At 40.1% G+C, this 16,494-nt stretch overlaps 1 protein-coding gene across 3 annotated transcripts in view; it reads right to left on the reverse strand.

Moving 5' to 3' along the window:
• ZSWIM8 (zinc finger SWIM-type containing 8) overlaps positions 1–16,494 on the reverse strand; it is a 55,486-nt gene that overhangs the window by 11,628 nt on the left and 27,364 nt on the right. For 2 of the 3 annotated variants that reach the window (XM_039727263.1, XM_039727261.1), the window contains exons 5-17: positions 15,717–15,824; positions 12,857–12,938; positions 12,138–12,258; positions 11,592–11,793; positions 10,530–10,705; positions 7,099–8,107; positions 6,220–6,351; positions 5,520–5,699; positions 4,039–4,222; positions 3,250–3,348; positions 2,264–2,388; positions 833–1,064; positions 440–595 (exon numbers count right to left, since the gene is read on the reverse strand). In XM_039727263.1, the coding sequence (XP_039583197.1) occupies positions 440–595; positions 833–1,064; positions 2,264–2,388; positions 3,250–3,348; positions 4,039–4,222; positions 5,520–5,699; positions 6,220–6,351; positions 7,099–8,107; positions 10,530–10,705; positions 11,592–11,793; positions 12,138–12,258; positions 12,857–12,938; positions 15,717–15,824 (2,806 nt within the window). The remainder of the gene's footprint in view (positions 1–439; positions 596–832; positions 1,065–2,263; positions 2,389–3,249; positions 3,349–4,038; positions 4,223–5,519; positions 5,700–6,219; positions 6,352–7,098; positions 8,108–10,529; positions 10,706–11,591; positions 11,794–12,137; positions 12,259–12,856; positions 12,939–15,716; positions 15,825–16,494) is intronic. The other variant, XM_039727262.1, reaches the window with a different exon arrangement.

Below are 16,494 nucleotides of genomic sequence, written 5' to 3' on the forward strand. Positions count from 1 at the left end.
TGAGCTCCAGGTATCTAATCCATCACACAGAACATAACTGGTTCAAGAAAGGCAGGAAACTTATGGAGCAAGTCTTATTTGTCCATGTCAAACACCTCAGAGATACTCAGCTGCTTCTGTTGTACTGGAAAGGCTGACAAGTAAAATCCCAGAGTCATAGAACAGGTTTCTCCAAGTCCCATCCAACCTGGTCTTGAACTCCCAGGGATGGGGCAATGCACCACTTCTCTGTGCAACCTGTTCAGAGCCTCATGACCCTTACAATAAAGAACTTACTCCTAATGTCCAATCTGAATCTCCCATTTTTCAGTTTAAAGCTGTTATCCTTTGTCATATCACTAGGTGTCCTTGTAAAAAGCTCTTCTCTGGCTTTCTTGGGTACACCCCAGCAGACTGCCTAAGAGAGCACTAGATGCTGTATGAGCTAGTCCATTCCCACCTGTGTGTTTCTTCTTCTGCCTGACAGGTGAACCCCAGCATCTCCCATTGTATCCACCTCGGTTTCCAAGGGCCAGACGACTGGGGACCTTTCCCTCTTGTTTCAAAACAGTGGCCTCTGCAGCTGGCTCACAGGGGGACCTCTGAGAGCTCTCTGCTAAACAGAACAGTGACAACGTAAACATCATCTTGTTTCTGTATCTCTAGAATCAGACAAGGCCATTTAAAAGATACAAGCATCAAAAGATAAAGGATTTTAATAAAATGAATTATATTTATGAGCAGTCTTCTTTCAAATCATCTGACACTAGGCCAAGAACATTTAACTCAAGATTTGGAAAATGGGCTGTAACTATGGAAAATTTTAGCAAAGCTGTTACAAAACACTTCTTACCCTGTGTACTCTTCTCCACAAAGTTCTCAGGACTGCTCTGGACTGCAGTGCTTACAGCAGCTTGCTGAGTGACAGAAGTCCCTGGAAGCTGCTGGATAGCTGCAGCAGACTGGGCAGCATGTTTGGAAGGAGATTTTTGATTGGCAACTGCAGGCTTGCTGGATGAGTAGAAAGAACTCAGCGTCTGTGGTTTGTGAGTTTGACTCTCTCTGTCCAGGAGCTTGTCTAAAATCTTCAACAATAAGGGGGAAAAAAAAGAAGGCACTCAGCAGAAGGGTAAGAGACCAGGCATTACACTAAGACAAAGAGGTAAAATACCAAATCAACTTCCTGGTGGACAACAAATTTTATCTGTTGGAGAAAAAAAGAAAATGCTTATTTTCTAGAAAATATGCATCATCTTCCTGCACCAAAGAGCAATGCAATGCACAGTTGAGAGCCATGTGGTCTGCATTACTTGAGGAAGCAAAGACTCGGTAATATTACACTTTTCAAGTAAAGCCAGTGGCTGTTTCAAGTGAAAGACCCAAAACTCACAAAAAATAAGCAATTCTGGTAAATCAAGAACAGAATGGAGAATTCTAAATTTAGTTCTGACAGATGTTCTTTAAGTCACAAAAATTCCACACTTACCATTCAAAAAATCCTGTCATACATTACTGAGAAATGGGCAAAGCCAGTAGAGAAACTGCTTTATACTGGCCTGCAGTAACATTTTCCACTTTTGTGTTTGTCCACTTCTACTGTTTGTTCTCACATTTAATCAACACCACAAATCTGACAGATCATTTATGCATACATGATTGATATCACAGCATCTCTGTTATTCCCTGGAGAAGACTATAGGAAAAATGCTTCTCTTTTAGGAGACAAAAAGACACTAATAATGTAGTTCTTGCTGTGTAGGAGGATTTCTGAATATAAAAGATTAATAAAATCCTTTCTGAAGCTTCAGCAGTTTTCAATATTTTTTTTTCTTCCTTTGGGGTGGAGAGGCAGAGTTTTACTCTCTCTCTTGCATAGGAAATTAAGACAGGTGTACTGAACTAATATATCAAAGAGGTGAGAGGTTAAGAAACAGCTTTTGCTAGCTATACTGTTCTGCAAACCAATATCACTGCAGCAAAACATATGCAATTCCATACCACACACAGACTGCATACCAAAACCCCTTAGGAGTGGACTTGTCTTAGCAATAAAAGCAGTGACAACACATCTCCTGACTGGATCTTAAGAAATCTCTGGAAAGAGTGCCTCTCCCAGGGCAACACACTCTGCACAATTTTGCAGCAGTGGATGAATACAAATACCACAACACAGCTTGTAAAACATCAATATGTGACACAGCAACTTATACTCACTGGCAAAACTATCAAATCCATCAAAACCCAAACCTTCCTTCTCCTTTTCCCCTTTCAAAGGGAAACTCACCTTCTTCAGCTTAGACTGATCATCCTTGTAAGTGATCATCAGGGCTAGTGCCAGATCCCCTTTCTCCCTTCGTGTCCCTTCACACAACAGAGGATGTTCTGCTTCACTGACAGTTGTTTTCATACCTGCAGCCCATAAAACAGAGCATGAAGAGACAAGTGAGCTCATGGGACTACACTACATCCTGAGAGCTGTCTATACTTCAGACTGCTTTAATCGCTTCACTGTTACAGGCAAAAAAATATTTCTTCAAAAACCTTCAAAAAGAGGCCATGAATAAACAGAAGCTGCAGTCTGTCCCTAGAATACTAAGTTGGCCACAACTGTCAGAACAACCAGATACTAAAAGGTTACAGGAAGAGTCCAGGCAAGCCTACAACTCTATCTTGAAACAAATCTTTTGCTTCTGCAGATGCTACCAGCCAGCATTCCAACACCATAAAAAACTCCTCCTCTTTCTTTCAGAAATGAGGCAACAAACAACAGGTCTTGTCTAATCCATTTCTTTTTGCATACTGCTTTAAAACATGCATACAGTATTGTCAACATGTATACAATCACTGCTTTGTTGAAGCAAACGAGGCAAGAATTCAGTACAATGCTGAGATCCTCAATGATATGATAACGTTTCTTTTAATCTTTCACTATCATTGTCTAATCTCTTAAAAAATTATTGCCTTTTGTTCTCTGAAACTGTCCATTTCCACTGAAGTCCAGGCAATACATATTTCCTGACAAAAGAGCAAGCAGAAAGCTAAAATTCATGTTACTACCTAAACACTGAGTTCTTATCCAGTGTTCTCCTTCCATTTTTTCACAGCTTTGCAATGATACCTCAACCCTGGCATGTAGAATCCTGCATCTGGTTGTCAAACTCTGCAAACACTTCTATTTCTGCACCAAACTGGAATGAATTCCCGCCATTCAAAATGGGAAAGCATGCAGAACATGGATGAAGGCAGACTTTCCTTGTGAAAGATTCTTACCAAGAGCAGCAACAGCTGCCTCAAAACCAAGCTCTTCATCTCCAGGCATTTCATTATTCCAGTTACGGCTTGGGGGTCTAGAGCCTGTAGGAGAAACCACTGAAAGAAGACAAGAGAATTAGTGTTCATCTTTCAAAGCTAAGGCTTCAAAGCAAAAGACATTTCTGAGAGCTTTCTGAATTTGCAGAGCTTTTTGCTGTGGTCCTATTCTTAGCTTCATATCAGTTTCAAGACCATAGCACCTTACAGGGTTTTCTTGCCATTTCTCTCTCTAACCTCAGAAGGCTCCAAACCAGTATATTGCCAAGTCAGTCTTCTAATCCCAGGTTGCTGTGTTCTTTTTATATTCTAGATTTACATTAGTTTCCTCTGAATATAACCAGCATAAAAGCAGTAAAGTCAGTAATTTATAACTATTTTACAAACACACATAGAGTGCTGAAATGTCTTAAGTGTGCAGTTGTTTTCAAATGTAGGCAGAAGGAGAAACTGTTCCACCAGGGAACAGATAAAAGCAGTAAAGTCAGTAATTCATAACTATTTTACAAACACACAGAGTGCTGAAATGTCTTAAGTGTGCAGTTGTTTTCAAATGTAGGCAGAAGGAGAAACTGTTCCACCAGGGAACAAAATATCTTTGAAACAATGTAGAGGCAAGTGCAAGCAACAGCATATGAAGAATTAAACTTTGGTTCTTCTTATACAGAAGACATTTTCTCTTTGAAAATCCCTCAAGACCTGGCATCTCAGAATATGCCCTGCACACGCTCAGGCCAATGTTGTCAGTACCTGGAGTGCACAGGACATCAAATATAAAGCTTGCCAACATCAGAGGCAGGACAGGACGGTAATCACACAAGGTCCCTTCTCGCAGCTCTTCAGCTCTTCCTCGAATAGTGTTCATCTCATTGGTGCCCAAGGGAATCTTCTTCAAGAGGGCTGCAATCTCAGATTCCTGATAAGCCAGCTTCACCTGGTAGTATCCACAAGGAAAGAGAATAAAAGCTGTCAACAGCACACTCCTCTGTGGGACATAGATCATTCTCCCCTATACATAAATTACAGCAATAGTTTTTATTAGTTTATTAAATGATGGCAATGCTTACCAGCCTAGCCACCATTACAATTCTCTCCACAATGAAAACAGGTTTTCAAATCTAATGACAGTCTTGCTTCATATTTATAAACAAATTTTTAAAATAAAATGATCATTTTTCAGCTGCATACAGAAAAAATGCATCAGCTCTCATAAGAACATCAGCAGAAGTATGTGACTGGATAGGCCAGTGGAAAAGGTGGTTACTTGTAATTGTAGGAAGAAAGGATGCTATGTTAAGTGATACACCCATTTGAGACACCAGAGACTGATTAACAGAAGAACGGGTACAGTTGCAGCACACATGCCATCAGGATGAAGACATTTCACTGCTCTGTGTCTGTATTCTCTCCATTCTTAACATGGAAAACAATAGTTTTCTTTAAGGTAGCAAGTGACTGCCAAACTTATAATCTTCTAATCAGACTATAAGAAGTACAGATAATTAGTGTAATAATTGTAGTTGGTGGATAACTAGCAACAATACACACTCTAAGGGACTGAACAACCCTGCAGTGAAAAGCAAGGTAGCTGTAAATCACAGAGACATGGTCTTCACTGGACACTTTTTTCAAAACAGGAATCCTCATAGTAATCAAGGAGTGTCCAAAATAATATGCTTGTACAGTGCATATGCTTGATTGCCAGTGAACGAGGTATCAGCAAAAGCAACAATTTTCAAACACATAACAATTGCACCAATTCACCCTAAGGAATAACTTTCAAACCATTTCACTGACGCAAATATGGACAAATATGGATATTTACAAATGACTTTGTTTTCCCCACGTTAGCAAAGCAAAATGAAAACATATTTAAGATAAGAACTAGGCCTTTTTTACCCAAATAATACATTCATTAAAAATTTTGTACTCATTTAAATATTTTCAGACCTATAGCCTCATGTGAAATCAAAGACCTGTTGACACTTGAGGTCTGAGCTTCCTATCAATGAAGGTAACAACAGCTGAAGTGATATTGCTAATAATTTTTTTAGGAGATCAACATGTCTTAATGGGATATGCACTCAACTGATTTAGTTCTATTGCAAACATTTTAAGAAAACATATAAAAGCACAACCAAACTTCAGGCACTGAAATTTAAACCATGTCAGCAAACACATTCCAAGAGAACAACATTTATGGATACTGTCTTTTTGAGATATTTAATTACCTCCAGAGCCTTGGTAGAGGCAGGTGGTCTCTGCAGCTCCAGAGCAAACATTCCTATTCGGAAGGCCAAGTTATGGTACTCCAGCCGCTCACTCAAGACAGTCAGCAAGAAAGCTGCTTTAGACAAGGTGTTGGTTGCCATCCATGTCTGCTTGCTGGTTGACACCTTGTTCTTCTTGCCCTGTTTGAGGAGGAATTTGTCACAGGACACTTTCCTAAACATCCTAAATGACTCTATGCTTGTCCTCTTATCCTTTGCAGTAATTACAGACAGGAGAAAGAATAAAATTCATTTAGATTTTGCTCCTTCTGCTGAGGAATCTCAAATTTCAGTGGTTACCACTGAACATCATTGCTTCCCCCTATGTCACCCCAGCACAACACAGTGAAAGAGCCGGCCTGTGGAAAAGACACATGTTCCCCATTGGACTGATGCTGTGCAGGCAGATGTCACACGCCTATCCCTTCCAAAGGAACCCTTCTACACAACAAACACTACTTAGTGTCACTGCAACTGATTTTCCAGAAGTTTATGCTTATGTCCAAGTCTCTTATTCTGAAACGCAAAACTACGAACATTTCCAGTGATGGACATTATGAAATAGGAGACTAAGGTTTTGGAGAGAATCACAAGAAACAGGATCACCTGCACAGAGCTGCACTAACATCAAGACTACTGATGGTTGCTGCCATCTCTCTACCTTAGTTGGTGGCTGCTCCACTTTGAGATCTGGAGGGTTGGCCAGCAGGTCCCTGGCAAGCTCTACAGTCAAGCGGCAAGCCTCATTACTGTATCCGTGTGCGTACAGTGCCTCTGCACAGGCAAACAGGATCTGCAAGAAGGAACAAATGGTCATGTTCAAACCACACTACCCGGCCTGGAATCAGCCTGCTCAAACCACTTATCACAAAGACTGCAAGTACAATTAACTACTAATTTCAGCAGCAGGTATTCTCAGTCCTCCTTGCCTAGTCCTTCACCACCGCTCCTTGAAGCACTCCCCTAAAAAGCCTTTTCTTACATTATTAAGTCCCATCCTTTCTCCAAGTGCTGTGAGATCAGAGAATAGCTCAAAAAATACTAAACTTCAAACTATTACTATTTCCATGCATTGCCATTTGGCTGCTTGGTTATATAGGTGCAATCTCTAAGCACATTTTGTGGTTACTACCGGAATAAGACACAGTTTATTTAGACTGTTTCTCCTTTCCAAATGGTTGAATTTAAGCTTTTCTTGCTGAGCATGCCTTAATTTCAGATAATTTTCAAGGGTTAGACTAGGTGAAAAGCACACACTGTTTTGTCTACATTTGTAAATCCTGGAGTGTGAGATGGGACTAACTAGAACTGGGACACGCTTGCAGTTAGCACAGAAATAGGGAATCAAGCTTGTGGGAAGCAGACATATGCTACCACTGCATTAAGCTTGTAGATATCTTACGACAGTTATCACAACATTGTAATTAAGCACATGATTTAACAATATCCTAGGTTAAGTGTGACAGCTATGAACGTGGTGAGACCATGATTTATACAACACAAAACTGCAAAACAGCATTTTGAACTAGATTCAACTTACCTCCATCCGGTTCTCCTGTTCCAGAGGCTTGATACCAGCAAATATATCCTGCTCCTCTTCAATTCCCCCTTCGGCTTTGTCATCATCTTCCTTGGCTACCTCTTGTGGATTCAGATAGTACACCTGGTAATCATCTTCCTCTTCTCCATCATCCCCTCCTCCTGCTGCACCGTTCTCTCCCATTTCCTCTGGCTTCAGACTCACACCACCAGAGTTCTCATCCGCAGAAGGCAGGTCATCATCACCACTACCCATCTCCCCCACAGGATCCTTGGGGGGTTTCTTGGCCATGGAACTGCTCCTGAGAGTAGGCTCTGGTCCCTCAGAGAAGTACACTCCACCATCCTCCTCAAAGGCATCCCTGTAGCTCCTGCTCAGCGGACTTTCTGCAAAACTGAAGGTATTGCTGGCTTCTGCTCCCAGTGCCAAGCTGCTGTCATCCAGGCTCATCTCTGCCAAGTCTGGCTCCAGAGAGCTGTCCTCACTGCTCATACGGCGTTTCCCACTGTGTTTACTGGTCAAGCCTTTGCTCACTGGCAACTTTGCTTTGCTCACTGCAGTCTTATAGACAGCTTTATCCCCTTCTGCCGAGAGCCGTCTGAGAACCCTCTGCGGTGTTTCAGAGACAACTTTCCTCTTTCCAGTGAGCTCTTTTGGACGAACCGCTGGCTCCTGGGGCGAGGGCCGCAGCCTGTCCCCAGGCTGCAGACACGGTCCCCCAGGCTCCTGGCCGTGGGTCCTACCAGCCTCACAGGCACTTTCCACACACTGCAACCGGCAGCTCCTCTGCTGGATGGCCTTTACCCAACAGAACGAGTTCTTCTTGTCAGTGCTGCTATACGTAATCCCAGGAATGGGATAAGCTTCCTCCCAGTTGAAGTAACAGGCTTCTACAGCTGGCTTGAAACCTTGGAAGAGCTTCTCCAGTGATTTCTTGTGCTGACCTCTCTTAACATTATCTATGACTTTCAGCTGCCACTGTCTGAGCTGTGAGCAAAGATCCCTGCGCCTAAGAGAAGAAAGGGGACATATTAGGAAGCAGACACAAAAAGCACCTGCAACAAACTACTACTTAACCCACAGAACATTTCCTTCCTTTGGCCAGAGACATCATCTGCTGAATTAAGTTAATGCTAAATACAGGCAGCACCAATAAGAAGACAGGCTGAAAAAAGCAAACAGATAAATTAACAACTGGGTTCTAGACAGGTTCAGATCAGAACATTTTCAGATCAGGTTCATGATCCAGAAACAAAAGAATATCACCAACATGAAAGCACAACACAAACTGGGAGGTTTAAAATAAAACGCTGTCTGCCCTGTTTGCTCATCTGCCTTAAGTAAGGTGTTAGTGATTTGAGTCTCAGAAGTCCCAGATGAGTGAGATGAGTCTCAGAGTCAGTCTCAGTTCCATGGGGAACTGCCCTTGGAAACACTCATAAAACAGTTTGCAGCAGCTGTGAAACAGCCCTGTGAATAACTCCAGTTAAGACATGAACAAGTACAACCTAAATAGCCTACCCAGGGAAGCACAATGACAGACAGGACCATCTAATCTCCCTCCCAGGCATTTTCCTTTTTACCCTAATGTACCTATATAGAGTCCAACAACTTAATTTAAGCTTTAGTGGGCTGTCCTCAGGAGAACAAACTGTTGCAAACCATAGGGACAGCAATAATTGATGTTCAAGTAACTCTGAAGAAGCAGCAAGCTGGCAGGACTACATAGACTCATGTTACACAGTTAGTCCCATGCCCTCCTATTACTATGGGAAGAACATAATAGTTCTGCAATTTCCAACTCCAAATCTCACAGAGGGCCTACACACTTGAGCAAAATGTCTAAATGGTGATCCAATTAAAAATAAATTTCTAGAGATTTCACCACGTCTGAATCAACAGCCATTCTGTTTCTGCCACACATTTCTGATATATAATCCCAACACTTAAATCCTATCAGATTTCCTACCAAAAGTAAAAGGACAAGAAAACAAAGTAAAAATTGAGGTGACCTAATTTAGGTGCAAATGGTACTGGGACAAAAGGGACTAAATGAAATGGATTACTTAATTTGTCCACTCAAGAAAGTAATTAACCAGGAAACATACTGGTTAAGAACATGATTTTCAGAAGGAAATAGGAGCAGGAACTACTTGGGAAGGGGAACATAAGGATGAGAATCTGTGAAGTCTCCTTGTGACTCACTGTAAGGACTGGGAAGCACAAGAACAGGGTCCTTGGAGACTATTCAAACACCAAGAGAATAGGTAATCAAGCAGGAGCATTTCAATTATTCATTAGCTTGAGCAGGAGATCTGAGCAAATCTGAACTGCATCAAATAATGCAAATGTGAATATAGATAGCACAACTTCATACGTTATTAAAATACTTTATGCTTCGTACGTCATTAATACTTTATGCTTCATACGTTATTTAAATACTTTATGCTTTTTCTGTGTGATTTGATTGATGTTTGTGTTTATTTTAAGCCTCATTCCCAGTTTGCTACAGTTTTTGTCTTCAACTCCTATACTTAGCTACTTCATATTGTAAACTGTACAAGGTAGAAACTGCATTCATTTTAGTGTCGTTAATATGCCCTCCATAGGGCATTTTATTAATGTTACACAATCCAGAGAAAGAAAATCCTGTTAACATGTAATTGTTCTGAAATTACCATCCTGTTGTCACTTTTTCTGAGAAACTTCTGAGAATTTATAGTACATTAAACTAATCCATTTTATACACCACACTCTGTAGACAAGATGTACAAAACAAACTATTACGATGTCAACCACAGTATCTCAACAGGAGCTCTCAGTACCTCCTCTGCTATTTAACTGGTGCTAAATAAAGATGGTGTTAAATTAGGATGGCAGTGACTTGCCAGAGTACAATATGGTTTAAAAATCTGCAGAAGCCAAACAATTTTTTCTCAGACAATGGAAAACACTCAAAATCATACACTGGTGACACTGTTTACTAATACACTGCAGAGAACAAACTCCCTAAGAGCACAGAAAGTAAGAGCTGGCTCATCTCGAAATACACAATAGTGAATGACTGGGCTAAACAGAATTTCATTAAATTGCTGAATGGTTAAATATAGAAACCTTTAAAATTAATTGGTAGCTGGTGCTATCACTCAAATGTTCTCCACTGGGACACTAAAATGTAGAATTACACCCATATGTAAGAAAGAACGCTCAGAAAAGAAATTAGTCACACTACTTGATGTTGCTAAAAGTAAGCAGCAATAGCAATTAAAGTAATTACAGTGCTTTGAATGTTACAGAGCACATAGTCCAGAAGGACTAATGGTTGAATTGAGGTAATGATACAAACACAAGAAATCTACATGACGAAAGTCTTTAGTGTGGTTGAGTATCACAGAAATTAAAGAGAGACAGGAACTGATTCTGGTGCTCACCTCTGTGGACTAATAGTTGGGTCGAGGACAGCCAGCCTCCAAAGAACCACCATCTCATCACACATGCTTGCACAAGCATGAGCAGCTACTTCTGACTGGCCACTGCTGCGTCCCGTGTGCCCGCTGGCACTGCTGTGTGACGCGGACGTTCGCACGCTGTACCACCAGCCAGTTATCTGCAGCAGAAAGAGTTCAGTGGAGCTGTGCTGGGGCCAACATCTCACCCCCTGCTCTCACTCTATCTCATAATCCCAAGGAAATGGGATCTGTAGTTAACCAGGTTTTCCTTTGACTCCAAAATAAGTATGACCATTAAAGCAGTATTGGTTTGTGAGAGCTCAAGGCCTCAAAATTCTCTATTTACAAGGCACATGCCCAGAGAACAAAACACTCACAGGACATTCACTTCCCAGAGGTTTTCACACTTGGAAAGAAAAAGTAAACAAATGTGATAAACGGAGCATTTTCTTTCCCTTGCTTAAAGTCGAGTAGATATGGGATGGAGCAATAAGGAAACTTACACCACAGTTTGTATTAGAAACTGAGGTCAAAGTCCTGAACTACCAAAAGAAATCTTTTCTTCTAATATTATTTTAACAAATAAAAAAAAAAGTACTGCTTTAATCCACCCAAATATATCTTCAGTAAAGATAACAAAAGAATCTGAGATTCCATCACACAACATATATATTTAGTTTTTATCAACATGACAGCTCATACATGATGTGCTTTGTTAAAAAAAAAACTGAAACAGAACAACTGTAAAATAAATCACCTTGATTAGGAAGAAATCAAATCAAATATGCTGAACAAAAGAACTCAAACTCTACATATTCATGTTAGAAGAATTGAGGCATTTGGGGAATACAGTGTTACCAGGACATCACTAAACCAGAGCAAGAGCAAACTGTAATATCCTTTTAGTATGGAGAAGCACCTCCTACAACACACACAGGCTATTAAAATAATTGTATTCAGCTATGGGTTGTATAGACACAAAGCACCAGTTACTGGCTCTGCCTGGTTGCCCAAAACATCCCCCCGCTCCAAGCAAAGAGATACCTGCTCATAGTTGAGACACTGGTCAGTCAGAATCTCCAGCAAAGGAGCTGCATTGCTATCCCGTCTCTTAAACATCTCCCGCACAATGGAAAGCAAGTTCCAGATCCCTTCAGGTTCCCTTCCTCGCAGGGGACGCCGCAGACAAGCCCACTCAGCAGCAGCTGGTGGCTCAGTGGAAGACAAATACATTGAATTCACATCACTGTACATAAAGCAGAAGAACATGGAAAAAAATTAAATCAAGCAGAATCACAGAAAATCCTGAGTATAATGTACATCCAGAAATATATTTGCCCTTCAATGGCACAGACACAAGTAACCTAAAAGACAGAATGTATAATGAGCTAAAGAACACCACACAAGCAAAATACTGTGCAAATACAGTCTGCTCTACTGAAATAACACTGCAGAAGCTACACAAAAATACAGTCCAGAAGAGCAACCATGAAACTGAGCATCTTTCAGTCCAAAGCATATAGGCTATATGGTGAATGAATTTACAGATCACATGAATGTCCATTTTCCCTTCAACAGGAAACAGCTTACCTGAAAACAACAGGAGTGGGTCCACAGAATTTATGAAGGGTTTTCTTTATGTTGTCACTCAGAGTAGATTCATCTAAGTACCAGGTGCTTTGATCTGATGCAGAAGGTCCAGCAGTGGGATCTTACAAATAAAAACCACATTTACAGTCTGCAAGCTTTGAAGATACTTCATGTGCCCAACCACAGAGTACACAGGCAGTGCTACCCAAGTTATTGCACCCACTGCTGAACACCATATCCAGAATTTTCTTAAAATGTTACCATAACATTACCTTCAACATTAACAACATGAAATTAGCAGATTCTTCTTGACCAGAAAGGTAATGCAGCACTATAATAGGAATGCTCTAACATCTCTGGTAATCAACTCTTAGGTAAGCTACCCCAAATCCCAGCTAACCCGGTCTAGCGTTGCAAATAGTCCAGTTTTAAGCAGGAAATTGGGAGACATCCCCTCCAACTGATATTCCCAACAGTCTGTATTTAATACCAAATTAAAAAGAAAAACACTTTTTTAGAAAGTGCATTGCCTGATGTTCTCTGAGGTTCCTGTTGTTGTGCCATATATACATGTAGGTGCCAATACTCATCCCTTTTCTTCTATTTCCATCTGCAATCCAAGCTACCAGGTAACAGATCAGTTCAGAAACCTGAAGCAATGGAATCATTCTTTTCCTATCTGTGATACAGATTGCTGAAATAAGAAGTATTAAAATCACCTGGGGCTCCACACACTGTGTTGATGGCAGTAGACTGAGAAGATAACAACTCATCCAGCAATCGCTGAGCTGTTGGAAGAATCTGAAAACACGAAGCAAACTTTCAATATACACAGTATTTCTTATCCTGCTACACCCAGCCAAAGACCATGACTGAAGCACACTGGCAATTTCAGGAGTATAGAATACAGAGCTCTACGTTTTCAGAAAGGACGACAGAGGGTGCTAAAGATCACACAACAACCACCAGCTGTGACTGCTCTCTCACAGCCCAGGAAAGGCTCACTTTCTGCTAAGGTCACACCCTAATAAGTAAGCAAAAGCATCACAACTTATTAACTCCTCCCTCATTTCTTGAGGAATAGAAGCCTACAGAAAGTGATACTGCAACTAATTTTGAGAGTTAGGGAAGTCATTGCTGTCAAGGTCACCATTTTCCTGCACTTTGAAAGATCTTTACTTCTTGCTCCTAAATAATTTCTCTGAAATACAAGCAAACGGGAGCAGACTATAAAATACATGTACACATAATTTTTGGGGCAGACTTTAGCTTATTTACCATCCAGTTAGCAAAGGGATTCAGTAGTAGATGAATGCAATTTCAGCACTAAACTAATCATAGCTTCCGGACTAGCTCAGAGTATAAGCAGAGAAGTTTCACACTGATTGTAAAATCCTATGTAGATATACCCTTAAAATGCTATTTCTGAAAGAAAAATACACAGTAGAAAGAGTTTTCTCCCCCACACTAAGTCTGAAAAGTGTAGATCCATTTAGCCTTTAGTATGTATGCACAGAACAGGCAAATTGTTAATCCACATAATTGGGATTAAAATTACTTGCAACAGAATGTCTGATATGCCCCACCGCTCCATACAACAGCTGAGGTAAAAGATCACTCCTACTGTAAAGAAAAGCACATTCAGTACACCTGTATTTGCAAATACTACAGCTACATCTCAAACAGATGGATGAAAAAAACCCTTCATAAGGATATTTTCTGCATTTCAATCAGCTAAAGAAACAGATTCAGCATTAAGCTATTTTGTACCATTTTCCCACTACTACATATTTCAAGAAAATTCACAGGTCTCAGCAGTGTCACACCTTAAGGCTGAAGTACCAGGGACCTGCAGTGACTCTTCTTCAGTCATTTTCACTAAGATATTCATGCTTAATTGGAATAGGAATACTGGCTTAATAAGGGGAAATAGCTCTTGAGTGAAGAACGAGGAAATTAATTCCAGCTGCTTTTCCATGATTTTCCTAGATACAGAAAACACTTTCTACAGAGATTCTGAAAAGCCATCCTACAAACCATCGTTCCCTTACACATGAAAGTAATTCAGCATTATAATACTGTACCATGTCATTCACAAACTGGAAATAAGGATAAAATAAAATCACGTGTACAGCCCACTCTAATTCTACATCATGTAGTCAAAATACAGAGTTCCAAGGAATTAGAGTATCTATCTCCACACAGAAATCTTCAAGACCAGGAATAAGACTGTTGAAAGAATTTGGGCTATGCCTTGCCTTTTTAAAGGAATTACACAACATAGGTTAAGACATATCTTCCAATAAACCCCAAACTTTTCTGTTGGGCAGCATTCATCAGATTATCTGACAAAATTGCAATAATTAATTAATCAGATGTCCCTGATGCACAGCTGATACACATGACCAAAGGAAAAATAAACCCTGCAGAAAGGAGCAGACAGACACAGAATACCTAAAAGCAAACATCCCAATTCACATGCCATTCAGGAAACAACTATTACCACTCCTAGCCTTTCAAAGCCCTCCCCTACTAAGCACCAGACTGTCCCATAAAGCTTAGTCTGAGGAGAGGGAAAAAAAGCTTTGCCTGCTGTGTAATGCAGCAAGAAGCACACACTACTGGCACTCATCTCTCAGAAAAAAAAAAAGTAGTATTTTTTATCGCTTTCATATTATACAATTCCTCTACTTCCTCTCATAAGAAGATTAGTATTTCTGTAGGAAATTTATAGGATGTTTTAGCAACAGAATTTCTTAGTGTCCTAAGCATGGTACCATAAGATGAATTTTAGGCACATGCTTCCAGTAATCTAACTCCTACTTAAGTGGAGTGTGTTACAAATGCACTGCTGAAATGTGACAGATACCCATGCAGGTCAGTTTTTCTCAATCTCCTTTAGCTGAACCAGCATAAAAAAGTTTCCAAGCCCTTGTAATTTTAAAGCAGCTGTTTCACAATCACTTGGGTACTCTTGTCTATTTTGTGCAAACATTTTAGGCAGATGATACAAATGACCTGACCCTGAATAACACAGATATTTAAGGAATGAGAGAGCAGACTTAGCCTTTGACTAAAAAAAGGTCATGTCTATTATACTGAATGATTTTTATGAATCATCAAGAAGCTACACTGGGGGAAGTCAAAAGGTTACCAGTTAGATGCATTAGAAAATGCCCACTTAAGGCACATACAATACTTTATTTGGGTAGTTCTCTCCACTTAGCTAACCAAACATACAAAAAAGAAACAAGCTGATTTGGGCTGACCTAAATTTTCAACAATCATGAACTGATTTACTGTGTTTGATCTTTCACAAGCTCTGTATATATTCATGCTGATATGGATAGCCACCACTCTTTTCTCCTTTTAAGACACTTCTGATCTTTCACCAGGCAACAGACAATTGTCAAATAATAGAATAGCAAAACTGAAAAGCAAGAACTGAATCCCTTCCCAGCAGCTCACAACTGAATAGCACAACTGGTTATTTTGCAACAAAAGACATCACATAAATTGACCCAGAATAAAGATAACTGCATTTAACAAGTTGCCAGTCAGATGACAGTCCCCACTTACCTGTTGTGGAAGTTCACTGATTAGGTACTGAGCAAATTTTTGCAACTGGTCTCTTTGTAGCCGAGACAAAGACTCAGAAACAGGTGCTCGTAAGCACACTGCAGAGGCCTGAAGAAAGAAAAGGAGACACAAACTACTATTAATGAAGCTGTGTCCACCGAACTGATGAAGTGTCACAAACACTTGCTATGCTGATGCATACCATGCTTGGTCTTGATGGCCAATTATTTTTTCTCTGAAATTATGTAGTGTGTTGCAGATAAGATGCAAATAAGCTGTCAAGGCTTTATAGAAACTGGTTTTAAGGGTTTTTTTTCAAGGAAACTGATGTAACAGCTGTGCTTAAGATCTGTTGTTGCTAGCAATTGCACAAATACTGGCAGAGACTTCACAAACAAACCACTAAAATAGGACATTATCCCTTAAGCTTCTGGCAAACGAACCAGCTCTGTGGGGGACTGTTTCACAGAATCACCACCATCTCATTTATCTCTTTAGAGTATCTTAATTCAGTCTAAAAATCTCTTTCCATATCTTAGAACAAATTAGATTATAAAAAACCTCACCACTAGCTTCTTAACCTTTTTCACTCTACGTAACAAAAATGTCCCACTCAAAATTTAACCCTACACAGTCAAGAGCAGTTTGATAGTAAAGGACACTTCTGATATTGTCTTGTCTATATAAAGCAATATACCTTCATTTGTAACTTGCTAGTGTCAGTTTATACAAACACAAAAGTATTTTCATTGTCACTTTTCAGGTGGAGAAAGGATTG

Source organism: Passer montanus, unplaced genomic scaffold (genome assembly GCF_014805655.1).
Source record: "Passer montanus isolate IOZ18808 unplaced genomic scaffold, ASM1480565v1 scaffold61, whole genome shotgun sequence".
In the NCBI taxonomy this organism is placed as follows: domain Eukaryota; kingdom Metazoa; phylum Chordata; class Aves; order Passeriformes; family Passeridae; genus Passer; species Passer montanus.